This window comes from Melanostigma gelatinosum (assembly GCF_949748355.1).
Source record: "Melanostigma gelatinosum genome assembly, chromosome: 12".
Lineage (NCBI taxonomy): Eukaryota > Metazoa > Chordata > Actinopteri > Perciformes > Zoarcidae > Melanostigma > Melanostigma gelatinosum.
Window position 1 is genome coordinate 10,786,620 of NC_136645.1, and position 16,906 is coordinate 10,803,525.

Consider the following 16,906-nt stretch of genomic DNA (forward strand, 5'->3'; position numbering starts at 1 on the left):
TGAGGCCATAGATTGGGACAAGCCGGCCTTGCCTTTTAGATAGGGAGCTCCTTTATCTCTTGAGTTAAGTAATGGTATGATAATGCAGGCTTAGCAGAAAGACTGGGAAATCACCCTTTAACCACCCTGACATAGTTTACATCTATGTGCTCTCTAGGGGTGTAACTGTTCACAAAATTCACGGTTGGGTTCGGTACGATACAGTGGAGCCACGGTTCAGTACGTTTCGGTACAGTAGAAAACTATAAATGCCAGAGAAATGTACTTTATTTTAAAATATATTTATTCATTACAACTAACATCATAAAGTTATTCTTTGACTTTGAACAATGATGGAACTATACCTGAGTGACCCGTCTTCTGGGGTGTCTTCTTAGCAACACATAAGCTTAAAACACAAAAACTGCTCCTTAATGTTATGTAGTATTGTTACTTACATCTTGCTTACATCTTGTATTGTTACTTACATCTTGCAAAAGAGATTTTTAATCTCAATGGGACTACCTGGTTAAATAAAGTTTTTTTTTTTTATTCAAACGTATTCGTTCGTCATGCGTACCGAACCGTGAGCCTCATACCGAACGGTTCAATACGAATACGCGTACCGTTACACCCCTAGTGCTCACTATTCTCATATTGTACTCAGTTCTGGCTAACCTTGCCAAAATTAGAAAAGACATTTCGGAAAAAAAAACATTATAATCACAATACATTTGTGGTTTAGTCACCAAAAGTACATGCATGAGAGAAGTAAAAAGTCTGATGCATATAATAATCACATTAGTTTCATAAATCTATACATTGTCAGTCAGATGTTCTGCCTCTTCTTTGTTTGCGAGTTGATATCAACATCTGAGGGGAATCTTTTCAATGTAGTTTACTGGAAAACAATATTGTGTCGACAACAGTTGGGATATATTTGATCAGAGTTTCACAACCATCTCAGACTAGACATTGTTAACTGAAGCTTGTAAAACAAATTTCCTTTTGCACTGCACATGGTGACAGACCAATGGGGCGACAGGGCGCAGTCATACCAATGAAATGTCAGACAGTCATTTGCTGTATGACATAATGAGTTGACCTGTGTTTACAACATCTTGCCACGTTTCATCCGATTAGAGAGCCATATTAAGATCAAGAGTTTGATTTGATAGATTTGATTAGATTAGAATGATGCAATTAAAAATAATTGAGACATTCTGATAGTGAAAAAAAAGGGTGGTTAACAGAAGAAAACAGCCAATAGGGTGTAATCACAGCCTGTGGCATCAATTTCCTCGTCGACCAGTTGCTTTAAAACGACCTCTGCACAGCAGTGACGACTTCAGCAACCGGAGACCAACACACCAGTGACTCGCCTTTCTTTTTTCATCTTTACCGGAGCTCCTGCAGCTTTGGTGCCTTTCTCTACACGGTGAGTAGACTCTACTAAAGCAGACATGTAAGTCAAACTAATTTAAACGGACATTACTGAAGAGAAGACAGAGTGTCACATGCAAATTGTCAGTGTTTAATTTGAATAGTGGCGTCGCTATCGTGTTTTGAGCGGACAAGTTTCCAACACCAAGATATTTATTTTCATAACATTTATTAACATGCTGTCGTAACTTGCATCTTCTAATCACACCACTGCCGTGTGACCAGGTTTGACGTTATGTAATCTTTAACTTCCATGTAGGAATGTTCATTTATTCATTCATTTAACTTTTTTAAAAAGCGTTATACGGCCGAACACGCCACGCCCACCACTCTGCTAGCCCCGCTAGTTTAGCAACCTGGAGCCGTTAATAACGTCTAGCCGCTACACCGGAAGTGTAGACTGGTGGCGTTAGTCTCACACAGGTGGTATCACCATGGCAACCATGGGTTTTTAGACTACACGGTAGGGTACGTGTGGGCGCAAAGTGGCATCTTCCGGTTCAACAAATAGTGACATAACGTTACCACTTCCATGTGAAGAAGTGTTGCCAAACCGCTGGGCAGTGAAGAGGAGTGGCATCCTGTTTTCACGCCTGCAGTTTTTAGTCAATTAACGCTACGTCACCAATAATCAGACATACGGCACTAATGAGATGGGGGCACACAACCGTTGTGGTAACGGTTGAATAGTGAAATATGAGTGAGCAGTTTAGGTGGCGTATCCAAAAAAACGCAGCAGTGACTCATCACCCCAGATTGTGCCACACTTTCCGCCACTAGTGCGATATCTCGTTCACCGCGCACACTGCTGTGTGGACCCAGCCAGCCGCCGTACTTTCCTCTCCTCTCTGTTTCTGCATCCCGCCGTGCGCATTTAACTGAGCAACATCTCTCCTGTTGTGTTTTTTTAATCCTGCTGCGCACTACCGTTACAGAAAAAAATGACTCAAACGGAAACCCTGAATCATCACGATGGCACGCAACAGTTCGGAGGAGCCGTGGCAGAGACATCGACGGTGGAGGATGTTTTTGACGACAGCTATAAAGAGACAGAGGGTCCCAAACCACCGATGACGCTGGTTTGGAGGAATATCACCCTGATGTCCCTCCTTCATGTCACCGCTCTCTACGGACTGGTTCTCCTTCCATCCGCTTCGGTTGCAACTCTCGCATGGAGTAAGTATTTACTATACTGTAGCAGGCTGAGCGGTGCAGCATTGTTTCTGTGGGCCACAGGGTGAAAACAGAATGTGCTGATGTTGTCATTGCTAACTACAATACATACAGACTGAGGGGGGGTCGGTCATGTCTATGTCGCATGTAGACTGAGTCACTCTGGCCTTGTGATTTTTTATTTATTTTACAAATCCAGATGCATGTTAAACCCTCTTTGAGAGCTCAAACCTGTGGCTGATTGTAAAATAGTTGGGCTTGTTGGAATGTTTTGAGTGTCCCAAATTAGAAGTATTTGAATTTCACTGATAATAGACAAACTGTTAGCTGAATATTTACAGTGTGTGCACCCCATATATGTAGACTACTGAGGCATGACTTGAAATCCTGAACAGTCTTAACTTTGTTTCCACTCTCGCTGCATAATTGCCCCCCTATCTTTGCAATGCTGCGCTGCATATTATTTCACCGGGGAAGACAATGCACAATCACCATTCCCATAGACATCCCATTGTGAGCTGTGTGGCACCACAACAGAATGCTCTTTGGCAGTCAGAAGCCCCCGGGTCTCAAATCCTGGGTAGTCTTGTCTGGGCTTCACATAGAAACACATTCAGCAGTTTTAGAACAACAAATCTGTAAGGGCCGACCTGCGTGCTCCCAGCTCCCCACATAGAGGACTTTCCTCTGAACAAAGAGGCCCGGGTGTAATGGAAAGAACATGGTGTCCTGGTGACTTCTGCTCTCACGGGTGTGAACTTAATCTCAGTGTAGTGGTGACAGTTTCCCCTAAGACGTCTTTTCGTTCCTCCAGCTGCAGTGTGCTACTTCATCAGTGCGCTCGGTGTGACTGCCGGTGCACACCGACTATGGAGCCACAGATCCTACAAGGCCTCTTTTCCTCTGAGAGTCTTCCTCGCTCTTGCCAACTCCATGGCCTTTCAGGTAAAACAGGAACTAATGTAAATACAAGACACACCTTTTTTGATCCCCCCCCTAGGGGAGGGGGATTTAGCTGTTGCACCAGCACATTATCTCCATGTGTATTCCTTGGCAGCTGCTGCTTAATCTTTAACTCGCTCCTAACTCAGAAAATGTGTTTTTGCTTATTGCCCCATGGCTGATGTTTGAGCTTCACTGTGCATAATGATGTTTGACACTAAAGTCAGTTTCCCCTTCATCTGCTGAGTTTAACACATTGTGTGATGCCACAACAAGCCATTCTTGATGCACTGTGCAAAAAGTGATTGTTGATTGTGAAAACTTGATGCTCTCTTATGAGGGAAAAGGAGTAGATATCCTTTACAATTTTCAATCAGGCAATTGGAGAAAAAAACAACACATGAACACTAAGTATTATTGAAAGCAGAGCATTTCTAAATGTCATAAAACACGCCGGAAGGAGATCTTGAATCTGCCTCAATGCCTAATTTTAATCACATCAGCAAAAATATAATGTGGCAATGGTAGTGGGATTTCAGTATCACTGTGTATCATATAGTGCTATGCATTTATTGTTTTGTTATCTCTGATTATCTGAAAGTCTCACTCATATCTCTGTCTGTGTGTGAGCAGAATGATGTGTATGAGTGGGCGAGGGACCACCGTGTCCACCACAAGTACTCGGAGACGGACGCAGACCCCCACAATGCCACACGGGGGTTCTTCTTCGCCCACGTTGGTTGGCTGATGGTTCGCAAACATCCCGATGTCATTGAAAAGGGAACAAAACTGGAGCTGTCTGACCTGAAGGCAGATAAAGTAGTTATGTTTCAGAGACGGTGAGCAAACATTAACCAGGATGTTGTGTGGTGTGTGTGTGTGTGTGTGTTTTTTTTTTTTTTTTTTTTTTTCCCTCAAAAGTAATTTCCCCTTCAGCCCAAACTGTACAGGATGTTGCAGTCCGGGTTATACTGACTGTGATAACGCCTGATATTCATGATCTACTGATAGTGGATGCATTTTGGACCAGGGATCAAATCACAGTGTGTCTATCCCAGATTGTCACTTCTGCGCTCAGGCAAAGGGGGTTAATTATTTACTGTATGATATAATTATGACTTGTTTATAATTTCCCTCATAACAATGTAGGATTACATTTGTGTCAGATGACTTTTTTTTTTTTTTTTTTATGGGACCCTTTAGCCTGGCATGGGTACAGATATGTATGTTCTAACAATCAAATTGTGTAAAATACACACATGAGATGCAATATTCATTCTAACCGAAGTGTATTGTGGAATTATATAATGTATAAATCTCCATAACCGACCAAAAAAGAATTATTCAATGTCAATTTACATGATGCTAAATCTGTTTTATTTGATTGAGTCTCAGATCGAGTGGGAATGGATCCGTGTGAGATTCATTTTTTTGCTTTTTTTCTTTCAGCCACTACAAGCTGTCCGTGGTGCTCCTTTGCTTCTTCGTGCCAATGTTTGTGCCCTGGTACTTCTGGGGGGAATCCTTTGCTGTGGCATACTTCGTCCCTGGACTCTTAAGATACGCCGTGATGCTCAATGCCACCTGGCTGGTCAACAGCGCTGCACACATCTGGGGCAACAGGCCTTACGACAACACCATCAACCCGAGGGAAAACCGACTGGTTGCGTTCAGTGCCATAGGTAAGGAAACAGCCTTTTTTTTTTTATTATTGTGTATTATTTGTCCTACAGTAATGTGTCACTGTGTTGTGACTACATAAGTATTTTGTCAAACTTGGTGCCCTTTTATGCGCCTGAGGGATATGTGACTGATCGTCGCGTCCCTTGTTGAATGCTTGTCAAGTCAACCCCACCCCAGTGTGTGCTCCCTCAAAGCAGGTTCAGTCTGGCATCTTTAGTGGGACAGTTTGCCAATCTGGTGTTCAATGTTTATTTTGTCTCTCTGCCAGTTTAAGCTTTGAACTTCAGAGGTGGCCAGCTGTTGAGCTGTGTATCTAAAAGTTTGTTTTAGAGTTGGACACTGGCTTATTTCAGTATCATTGTGTTCCACAAGTCGAGACTTTATTTGTGGTGGCTGACACCGTGGGCGTGTGATGCTGCAAACAGCATCGAGCATTGTTAGCTGCAGAACGACATCAAACTCACAAGCTAACGAGTGATTGCAGAAGAATGCGCAATTCTGGCAGACGCTTCTGTGCTTTCAATTGTACAGTATGTCCACGCAGTCTTTCCAGATTGATCATTGGCCGCCACATTTCATCTGTCAGGATTGAAATATAGATTGCTTTTTTGTATTTCATTGAAACAAAATTTTAAACTGAGAGCCAATGGCGGAAACTATTACGTTACCAAGTCCAGCTCACCTATTGTGTCATTTGAATTAGTTTCCCCATGTTACTCGCCTTTTCCTACGCACCCAGCACAGCTGTAGTAATTCTCATTAAATGTAGCAGTAGAGACTCTGGTATTACCTGTGTGGGCTTCATCCTTTTTAAGCTTGTTGATGAGATGTTTTCTGCTGCGGTGGCCCGTGAGATTCTTTGGCATCGTATCTCTTAAGGCTGCGGCCACACCCATGTTGTTACACTGGCAACTAAACTGGTTGCAATGATAACAAAAGACTAATTAAACAAATCTGATAGCCTGGTTTTTGGTAGCTCGTAAATTGCATTACATATCAGTCAGCATTTTTTAAGATTTTCAAATCTCAAAAAAATGTCCCTAATTCACTTTGCATCAAATAACATTATCACTAGGCGTTTGTCCCTGTGCTGCCGTCCTGTGATGTGTTTAAATTCACCATGTGACTGTTTCATGCACATCTTCATTCATGCAATTAACTTGTTGACATTCAGCATAAACACTTGACGTCTTTCATTTTGGTTTCCAGGGGAAGGCTTCCACAACTACCACCACACATTCCCCTTCGACTACGCCACGAGTGAGTTCGGCTGCAAGCTGAACCTCACCACTGCCTTCATAAACACCATGTGCTTCCTGGGTTTGGCCAAGGACCTCAAGAGGGTGTCGAAGGAAGTCATCACTGCGCGCAGACAGCGAACGGGTGACAGCAGCAACAAAAGTGGCTGAGTCACGCTAGCCGCAAGCTCTGAAACTGATGCCTAATGTGTCGAACCGAGACAGAACGTAGCAACGGGTATAGCAGAATTTCAGTGGTGGTTAGGGGTGATTACCATGCTTCTGAATATAAGATAAACTTCCTCCTGAGACTAATATTGGCTTTTGAGAGTTGTAGACTTTCCTTAAATGTGTAGGTCTCTTTTTAAGTTTTCAAGTGTCCTCACCAACTATTAGTCACAGCCAGTGACCTGGCTACATGTGCAAGCACAGCTTTGTATGTATGTATGTATGTATGTATGTATGTATGTGAGAGAGATTAAAAAAAAAAAGGCACAAAGAGTGACAATTGGGATTAAAGTCTCTATTGGCAGCAGTAGGACAACCAGAATAAGTCTGTGAGCATTGTGTAAAAGCAGTGCTTACAGAATAATTGACTGTATATCTTATTTGTTAATGTGCTATTTATTAAGTCTTTGGCACTTTGAAAGCTTTATTGAAGCTCTTAACAGTGAGGTTTCTCTACAGGCGATACTGAGGGCCTTTCGCGCTAACTTCAGTCAGTACTGCTTTGTCTCACTCCACAACGAGTGGCGTTTCATCTTTATTGTTGTCTGTCTGTTATAAGCTACGGTTGTCTTTATTTTTGGTGAGATAGTCGTCTCACTGAATCATAAGCTGCTGTGTTAAAGGCCAACACCAAGACAGTCAATACTCAATTGAACTGCCCTTATTTATCTTACCTGAGTGGGTGAATAGAGTACAGATGTGTTATACTTTGGGATATTTTCACACCCACTGTCCTCAACTGTACAAGAGGGGTTCTTAATGAGGATGAAACTCTGGTGTAAATTTGTATACCTCTGGTTGAGTAGTGAAGCCACCTCGGACTGAAACATATAACCAGACTGCTCAGTCTTAACTTGAAAAGAGAAATATATATTTACATTTATTTTGTATTCAATTGAAATACACTCAGAGAAGAGGTCTCCCTCAGACAAGGCTAATGAAGGATTTACCTTTTGTGCTGTGTGACTATATATTATTGAAACATGTGTCAGGACTCTTGCCCAATTGCCTTATGCGAGTTGCACGCCTGATGAGAAAATTAAAAGTGCAAGTTATGGAAATAAATTCGGGCTTTCTGTTTAATGACAGTAGTTTTGTGTCTGTTTTTTAAGGAACACTTCTAAAATTAAAATCCCTTATTTATAATTAAAAAGAGGGACCATTTGACAAGTCTTTAAGAAAGGGTTACTGTGATTTAATATTTGTGTAACCAAACAAATATTTTGCTTTAAAACAAGATCCAAACTTGTTCTATCATTAATGATAATGTTGTGATATTTGTCACACTTCCTCTTTTACAGCGCAACACTTTATTTTTTTTACAGTGTTAACTTCTTGATGATTGAATGCCTTAAAAATGGCACCTTTTTTTTTTTTTTCAAAGAATATTTTTGCCCAATGTATGTACCGTAAATATACCAAATGACAAAACCTTTGTTGAAAGTCTGTAATATTCGTAAACTGAATAAATATATGATCATAACATTTGTTACATTTATCAGTGGCTTGTGGATACCACAATGAGTGCTACTGATAATGAACTATTTTAGTGAGTATATTAACTATACTAAAAAAACTATTATTAGAGCAACAAAGGGCTTTGCTATGTGTGACAAAAAGAATAAAAGATAAGTCACTGTCAAAAATAATAGAAACGTGGTGCTAAGTTATAAAATGAATTGGTGAGGGATTCATTTTTATTCCAAATCCCTCACCAATTCAGGTTAACGGCGAAAATCTCCGTAAAACTGACGAGTTCACATATTTGGGCAGCACTGTCAGACACGATGGGGGCACAGATAAAGACATCAAGAATCGTCTTAAGGCAAGGAACGCTTTCAAAGTACTAAATAACATATGGAGGTCACAGCAGTACACCATCAAGACCAAACTTAAATTGTATCAGAGCTGTGTGTTTATCCACCCTGTTGTACGGTTCTGAATGCTGGAGAATGACGCAAGAAGATCTCAACAGACTATCAACCTTCCATACCAAGAGTTTAAGACGAATACTGCACATTTTCTGGCGAAACACCATCTCAAATAAAGAACTATATGACAAATGCCAACACAAAAGCATGGAGACCATCCTAATGAGATGGAGATGGATAGGACATGTGTTGAGAAAAGATCTTGCTGATATCACATTGGACACCAGAAGGGAAAAGAAAGAGGCCACACAAGAAACACATGGAGAAGAACTGTGGAGAAGGAGATGCAGAGCCTAAACCACTCATGGGGCACCATCCAGCGACTGGCCCAGGACAGACAGGAGTGGAAGACTGTTGTTGCTGCCCTACATGCCAAGAGGCATAAAGGGAAATGATGAAGTTATAAAATGGAAAATGAAGGTTGTCATAATTGAAACTTATGTTGACAAACACTGACATACAATATTATATGTTAAATATATTTAATATGTTAAATGTCCCAAAAGCTTAAGTGCAACTGAATCATGTAAAAATATGTTTTCATTGGATGTTTTAAACACATTCCTTTAGTGCAGTATACTGACGTAGTATTGGACATGATTGGAATACTTGGGATAGAGATACAGACCGTTGTGTCCATCTACACAATGTGCTTTTCGATACTGATCGCATGAGTACACAACAGGAGGTAAAACATCTCTTAAATGCTTTTATCTTCATCTCGCCGCTCCTTGTTTTTGGACATGTCGCGCTTGTTAATAGACAGCCATGTCTCCTACATGGCTATTCTGATGGGGATCTACCTCTGCTTTTCATGCGTTACTCGCCCGTCTCACCCATGCACATGTAACGCTGTTGCACTTGTAACACCAACATACATATTTAAAATAGCTGCAGATATTGTTCGAACATTCCTTAAGGGTTCCTGGAGGACAGACTTCTATTGGTACAGACGGTGCTTAGTGTTGTCCAGCTTCATGTGTCCACTCTTGCAGACTTAAAACTTGAAACAGGCTGATTTGCTCAGCAGTGGGTGAGCAAAAAGATCATTTCCTCCCTGTGGTTCTTTAAACAAAGAGGATTTAGTGTATGTCATCAACACATCTTTCAACCATTTGAAGGAGCTGTGAACAGGCTCCCTCTGCTGGTGAATGACTTCATGGCAAGTCAAAGAAACGAGCGACACGTCTGCTCTGTGTAAAAGCAGTAAATGCGATTTGCTTGTTGCAATTGGTTGTTTTGGCACAAAATGCTGCAGTCTGCTCCAGAGTGCAGCCGCAGCTCTGAGTCCCGTCCAAATGTTCATGTAAGTGGTCCCACCGCCGATGATCTGTGATGCCCCAACAGTGACATCAGCCTGTTGTCCATTGGCTGCTGCCTGTCAGGCCATCCTCTTCGTGGCATGTACCACCTCGGTGTTGATCACATTGCCAGTCAGAGTTCAGACTCATCACTGCGGACAGTCACGCACTTTCAATTCTTGCAGACTTGTGCAACATTGAGGACTTGTTGTCTGGTGTAATACTGCTGCTGCTGCTGGCAGCCTTTCTGCTGTCTCAGACTTGAGATGATTCAGATAGTCTTACTGATATAGGCCTACATATTTTATTCACATCGGCGCCAAAGACGCACATTTCAGCGGGCTCAAGCGACAAAATATGTACAAAAGACAGAAGGGCCGCTATGTTTCACGTTGAACGACAATTGCGGACGTTTACTGACACCTCGCTCTTGGGAAACGACTTGTTATAATAACATATCGGCATGACTGCGCAATTTGGTGACGCTTCAAGGGGTCATTTGTCTTGTATAAAAAATGCTAAAACAACAGGATGGATCCTGCTGTTGTCTAACTTTACTTGTCATTCCTTTGTAAATCTTAATCCAAAAACATCCCTCAGAAGTCCCCCCCCCTCCCATCCCCTCCAAATCACTTTTCTTTAAACCTAATTTGCACACAAGAAGTTTGCTAAAGGGCTGCCTGTGCCAAAGGAAAGGGTCCGAAGGGTCAGACGGGGTTATTGGGGAAATAACCCTCCATGCAGTGTTAGATAGGGACCGTCTGGATTAGTGATGCAAATGCCCCATATCTGATCAATGGCTAGGCCTTCAACCTGCCGCAATGCACCTTTTATTTTCTGTTGGAGGGGTCATCATCGGAGATAATCTCTCATTTTAAATTCTCATAAAATCATGATTGAAATATTGCAGGAAAACGTGAAAATGACAAACATGCGATGCAAATGTTAAGTCTCATTCAATCAAGTGAATCGTCTACCACAAAACACTCTCTTCACAAAATCACACATTGTATGCAATAGGAAATTACGCATTTTCTTATTTGCACATGTCCGAAATAATAACCAAAATAGACCTATCGTCTCATCCAATTAAATTCGGCCTCTGTAACTGCGCAGATCGGTGAAAAAACGAGACATGATACCCCCGGTGATTATTCTAAGAAACAGCCACCCGCAGTCGATCCTTTTGTGGAAATAGCTTTTTATATGTCGCCGATTTTGTAAATATAATGAGCCGGTTTGATCCCATTTTAAATGAAATGATCAGGTGACACATTTGAGGCTGTATCGGGCTCCATGTGATTAATAGTCTGTTTCAGGGTGATAAACATTGATTCAATCACACCTTTGTTATTAAACCACGAATTACTTCCTCGAGAACGAACAGTATTTGTAAACTATATCAAACTGACAATTCTTCATCCAGAGGACTATCGTCCACTAATCCCCGACAATCAACATGCGCGTTAGATTGCCTAAATACACTTTTTTTCTCCGGCCAAAAATTCAAGGGATCAGTGTTACACTTTTCCTATAGGATTAAAGAGATCTTCCTTTGCTCTTGAATAGAGGCAGGGAACCTACCGTTGCCCGGCCCTGAAGGCCCAGGGTGCCCTTTTGATCATTTCAGTCTCTCCTTGGTGCAATACTTCTGATTGGCCAAGAGAGTAAGAAGGGGGAAACTCTTTAATTAAGCAGATAATCTCTTGTTGGGACGAGAGCAGCTCCATTTCAGAGCCCCCTCCTTGAATCTTGGAAGCCCTGGTGGAGTTGCATGTGCTGGTAGCTCAGTTTCCTCTCCATCGTTAGACTGTCTGCAGGCTTTGGACGGGCTCAGAGTCACCGTCACCCCCCTCACCTGTCAGGATGTTCATGCATTTGGAGGTTTTCTATTACATTTTCGTTCTCCTGTCTCACATGAGGCCATACTGCTGCTGGTGAGTTTAAATGATCATGAAATATTATAAATATGTTCTTAATTATGCAGATCAATTTGGTGTCCTGATGATGTTCATCTCTCAAACTGTTCATTTCACAGCAGTGGCAAGGGTTGGAATATATGCAAAATACGTATTTCTTTTTTTCCTGTGTTGTTTGTAAGCCCTCATTTATATGTTTTTTTTCTCTCATGTAGTTTTGTTAAAAAGGCACAATCTGACCTATAATATCACTTACCGCTCATTCAACAATTTCGCAATTGGAAATAAGGAAATGTAAATTATGGATTGCTGGGTCTGTTTTTATGCATTTCACCAACACCACTTTTCAATAAGGCATCTTGTATAAAGGATTTATAAGTTGTAACTAATGGCTTTATTAGTGGTGAATAAGTAATTTACTAATTCTTTATTTCAGTTGTAAGTCAGTTCGAACAACTTTTTGGTTGACAGGTTGTGAAGCTCCAATCTACCATCTGAATGCTTATTTCTAGAAAAGAAAATCCATTTATTAACTTATCAACACTTTAAACTCTGGACATGATGAGTTAAAGTAATTTATTCAGGACTTGACATTTTTTTTTATATTGACAGAGTTGGTGGCTTTTTAGAAAGTGAGAAACCCATGAGCATATACAATTGGACTACTAACATTTGGAACAGAATTACTTTTCAATTATAAAGGATGAACACCAGTCAGGGAGGTTTTCAGAACATGGCAACCCCAAAATTGTAAATAATCAATTGTTAATAAAACAATTATTGCCATTCATTTTAAATGTTATACATACATATATATATATATATATATATATATATATATATATATATATATATATATATATATATATATATATATATATATATATTTTATTTTTATTTTTTTTCTAAAAGAAACTTAGCAGTGCAGTTAGTCACTAGGTTCGGATGGCCACTGGTGTCACGGTTTAACATGTTACAAAGCGCACTAATGAGAGATGTTAGCAGAGGAATTTGTGAAGGACACTGAGCTTCCCTGAGTGAATAAGCTGTCTCCTTTTCCAGGTCAGTGAATAATTTCTTGATGACTGGACCCAAGGTAAGCCAACTTTCTTTTGATCTTTTCTCCCTGTCCTTTCCCCAAAAGAGAGACGGAGAGAAAACATGGTTTCTGTGTTGTCCTTGTCTGAACTCAAGTGTATGGACAAGTTCTACCTGTATGTATGCAACAATGCAACAATGGCACCAATGATATATCGGTGATATTCTTGGTCCTTTGTGTCCCCCCCCCCCTCCGTACACTTGACCTTATTCAGAGGCTCTGCGTATCTGCGGGTTGAATTTTTTAAGAGGCGAGGGCAGGCATTGCTGTAGTGGGTGGTCATCATTAGCGAACCAGACCCCTGTGAAAGAGGTGGTACTCTATCTCCCCAAAGGCCACTTGAGACATATTAGTTATATTATCGCTCACACAGTGTGAACAAGCCACAGAGAGGCGGGCGAAAGCCAAGGACAGAGCGTATACTGGTCTAAGAGAGCTCAACAGTTCTGCATATTCACTGCGGCTGATAGGGTTTAAAAGGAAGAATCATGTTTTAATCAGTTCACATTGTATTTGTCATGAGACAATGAGTTCAATCTACATGAAGGACCTGTTGATGTGTTATACACTTTGAAATCTTTCAGAAATTCAATTCTTGGAAAGTGGCAAGGCACATTGAAGAGTACAACATTTGACCCTCCAGTAGGGAGATACAAATGTTAAAGCGATTGAGACATGGTTCACATCACCATGCCTAGTTTTCTTCCACACATAACATTTGACTTTATGAACCCTGAGTGTGTTCAGAAGTACCAGAAGGGCTCTAATGATTTGTTGGATCTGTTGCCACTGACTGTCTTCAAGTGGCCTATGTCTGATCTCTATCTTCTGGGCTCTGGCTTCTGCAATTTAATCAAAATGATTTACTTTCTACTAATTTGGTTGGATCAGGTAATTATTCCCCGAAGACGATGCTAATATATCATCTAATGAATATATCTGGGTATCAAATCATGCCAGATGCTTCAGAAACATCTCAACTTCTTAGTTATCATGTTGTGACTGTTGAAGGATGAGGGGTGCGCGTGCATTACCTTGTGGGTTTAATATAGCCAATGTCTCTTCTGCTGCAGGCATACCTGATCTACTCCAGCAGTGTGGCAGCAGGAGCTCAGAGTGGCATAGAGGAGTGCAAATACCAGTTTGCATGGGACCGCTGGAACTGCCCCGAGAGAGCTCTGCAGCTGTCCACGCACAGCAGCCTGCGCAGCGGTAAGTCCACAGCCCCAAGACACCAGCTCCAACGCCGCTACACTGCAGCTCGGCTGAGGGGGAGTCCTCCTCTAAACGGGACATGTTAGCTAACGGAATTTCAAAGATGTTTCAAATGCGTTTTGCAACTGCGTGCTTGTGTTTCAAGTTTCTGTGTTAGAGGGGAGGTTTGTTTCCCCGCCTTTGTGAAATAGAGATGTTTCCTTAGTGGATGCATTCATCACGCTTTGGGATAGTTACAGTGGTGGCACGGTCGCTGGAGGCAAAACAAACACACTAATCCATTTCCCAACATCCTCCCAAATCACTGCCTCTATTTGCAGCTTATGAAAACAATACACTAACAGTGAAATGTGTTTGGCAATACAAAATGAACTTCATGCAGGGAAAGTTTAGAAATGCAGATACCATTAGTTCTGGTTTTTTGGGCCTGAGCAGAAGATGGGAAATTGACTAATTAAGTCAAAGTTTTTTTAAGCTGTTTTATAAAGTAAATAAAATAAATATGCAACATAAAATGCGGGTAAATAAACTTACTTCGGATAGGATAAATAGATCTGTGCGAATTCGATAAGTAATGAGTCTTTCTGTTGACAGCAAATCGGGAGACTGCGTTCGTTCATGCCATCAGCTCCGCTGGAGTCATGTACACGTTAACCAGGAACTGCAGTCTCGGAGACTTTGACAACTGTGGCTGTGATGACAGCAGGAACGGACAACGAGGTCAGAGAAATACCAAAACGTGCACAGAAATACCCACTTTTGAATCAAATGGCGCAGATGATTTGAACCGAATTCTTCTTCGTTCTCCCAGGCGGTCACGGTTGGCTCTGGGGAGGCTGCAGTGACAACGTTGGCTTTGGCGAGGCCATCTCCAAACAGTTTGTCGATGCGTTGGAGACTGGACAGGATTCACGAGCAGCCATGAATCTCCACAACAACGAGGCTGGGCGCAAGGTACGGTGGCTGCTCCATAATTCACTCTGAGCCCTTGATATAAGATGTAGCACAAGTATGTGATGTTAATGCCTTGATTTGAACCTGACAATATTTTAAACTGGGTGGCGGCTCGCTTGATATTTTGGAAATGTCTCCTGGCCCTCCAACTGATTGCACAGTGTAAAGCACCTTTTGAATAATTTTCCCCTGCTCAGAATTACACTGAGTGTGCCACCCAAGCGTCCCTTTCACGTCGCTATAAGTGAGGTGCCACTCGTCCCCAATAATAACAGTGTGTTCGGTGTACCAGAAGGGCCTATTTACTAGTGCTGAATGCCCCTTATGACAATACCTCAACTCGAGAATCTCAGGATCACTGGTGCAAGCTTAATTAGAGATCATGGGGAGCCAGACATTGCACAGCATTCTGTATTATGCTGCTTTTTAAAATAAGTGTTTAGTTTTATTCTTGCAATAAGGATCCCACATTTATGTTGGTCTTTGTTTGGCCCCGAGGGAGTCTGAGGGGACCACAGGCGTGCAGCTGAAGTGCTCTTTGTTTACGGTGCCTTCGCTCCCCCCTGTTGGGCCCTAGGATCCCCATGGCACCTGGAGCATCATTGTAACAGAAAAAAATGGGGATAGAAAGAGAGAAAAAACTCCTTTTTTTCATTTCTCTGCTCAATGGGACTCCATTGGGTCTTCTCACACTGGAAAACATGTTGATAATGAACATGCTAAATAAATACTCCTATTTCTTCTGGGGGGACAATAGTACTCGATGTGAAACTTTGATTCAGCCTTACCTCAACAGAAAGTTCATCCCCTCCTCACCAAAAGAAAACGTCCCCTTTCAACCGACAGCTGTTTTGTGTCGGGTAAAGTCAGGAAACACTGAGGACGACTAAGGAACTCAGCCATGGACCTTGAAGCTATCATTTCTTCCTTTCAATGTATTCATCCCTCTTTTTACTTAACTGGAAAACCTCAATTCAATCAATTCAATCAGTTAATTTGACAACACATCAATCAAAAGACAATGGACATCCTGTCTTTTACACACACACACACACACACACACACACACACACACACACACACACACACACACACACACACACACACACACACACACACACACGCATGTTTTGACACTGTTTTTCATATGAAGCTGACATTCTTTGACACAGTAAACTATAAATACATTTTAACAATGTTTTTCTGCCGTCTCCAGGCCGTGAAGGGGACCATGCAGAAGACATGCAAGTGCCACGGGGTGTCAGGAAGCTGCACCACTCAGACCTGCTGGCTGCAGCTGCCAGAATTCAGGGAAGTGGGGAACTACTTGAAGGAGAAGTACCACAGGGCTCTGAAGGTGGATCTCCTCCGAGGAGCAGGGAACAGCGCGGCCAGCCGGGGGGCCGTCGCCGAGAACTTTAGCTCCATCTCTCGTAAGGAGCTGGTCCACCTCGAAGACTCCCCCGATTACTGCCTGGAAAACCGCACACTGGGTTTGCCGGGCACAGAGGGCAGAGAGTGCCTCAAGAAGGGCAAGAACTTGAGCAAATGGGAGAAACGAAGCTGCAAGAGGCTATGCGGGGAGTGCGGGCTGGCCGTGGAGGAACGCAAAGCTGAGATAGTGTCGAGCTGTAATTGTAAATTCCACTGGTGCTGCACGGTTAAGTGTGAGCAGTGCAGAAAGACAGTGACCAAGTACTTTTGTGTAAAGAAAGGAGGTCAGAGGGGAAGGAATGAGAGTGCCGGTAGCCGAAGGAAGAACCTCAGACTGAGGAAGAAGCACTGAGCATCTTCATCGTGC

The 16,906-nt window shown here is 42.1% G+C and overlaps 2 protein-coding genes across 2 annotated transcripts; both read left to right on the forward strand.

Moving 5' to 3' along the window:
• The first annotated feature begins 1,324 nt into the window (after positions 1 to 1,324).
• Positions 1,325 to 7,640, forward strand: scdb (stearoyl-CoA desaturase b). Its single transcript, XM_079279597.1, has 6 exons — positions 1,325 to 1,417; positions 2,358 to 2,598; positions 3,410 to 3,540; positions 4,171 to 4,376; positions 4,987 to 5,219; positions 6,430 to 7,640. The coding sequence occupies exons 2-6, from the start codon at positions 2,364 to 2,366 to the stop codon at positions 6,627 to 6,629; spliced, it is 1,005 nt and encodes a 334-aa protein (XP_079135723.1). The 5' UTR covers positions 1,325 to 1,417; positions 2,358 to 2,363; the 3' UTR covers positions 6,630 to 7,640.
• A 4,144-nt stretch (positions 7,641 to 11,784) lies between these two features.
• On the forward strand, positions 11,785 to 16,891 carry wnt8b (wingless-type MMTV integration site family, member 8b; the record flags this gene model as incomplete). Its single annotated transcript, XM_079279986.1, has 6 exons — positions 11,785 to 11,855; positions 12,900 to 12,933; positions 14,010 to 14,148; positions 14,746 to 14,871; positions 14,963 to 15,105; positions 16,322 to 16,891. The coding sequence occupies 6 exons, from the start codon at positions 11,785 to 11,787 to the stop codon at positions 16,889 to 16,891; spliced, it is 1,083 nt and encodes a 360-aa protein (XP_079136112.1).
• Between the last annotated feature and the right edge of the window lie 15 nt (positions 16,892 to 16,906).

Bases quoted from the DNA above. Each gene is read 5' to 3' on its own strand.
- scdb (XM_079279597.1), top strand. From the start codon at position 2,364: ATGACTCAAACGGAAACCCTGAATCATCACGATGGCACGCAACAGTTC. The intron at 4,377-4,986 runs GTGAGCAAACAT...TTTTTCTTTCAG, and splicing joins GTAGTTATGTTTCAGAGACG to CCACTACAAGCTGTCCGTGG. The intron at 5,220-6,429 runs GTAAGGAAACAG...TTTGGTTTCCAG, and splicing joins GGTTGCGTTCAGTGCCATAG to GGGAAGGCTTCCACAACTAC.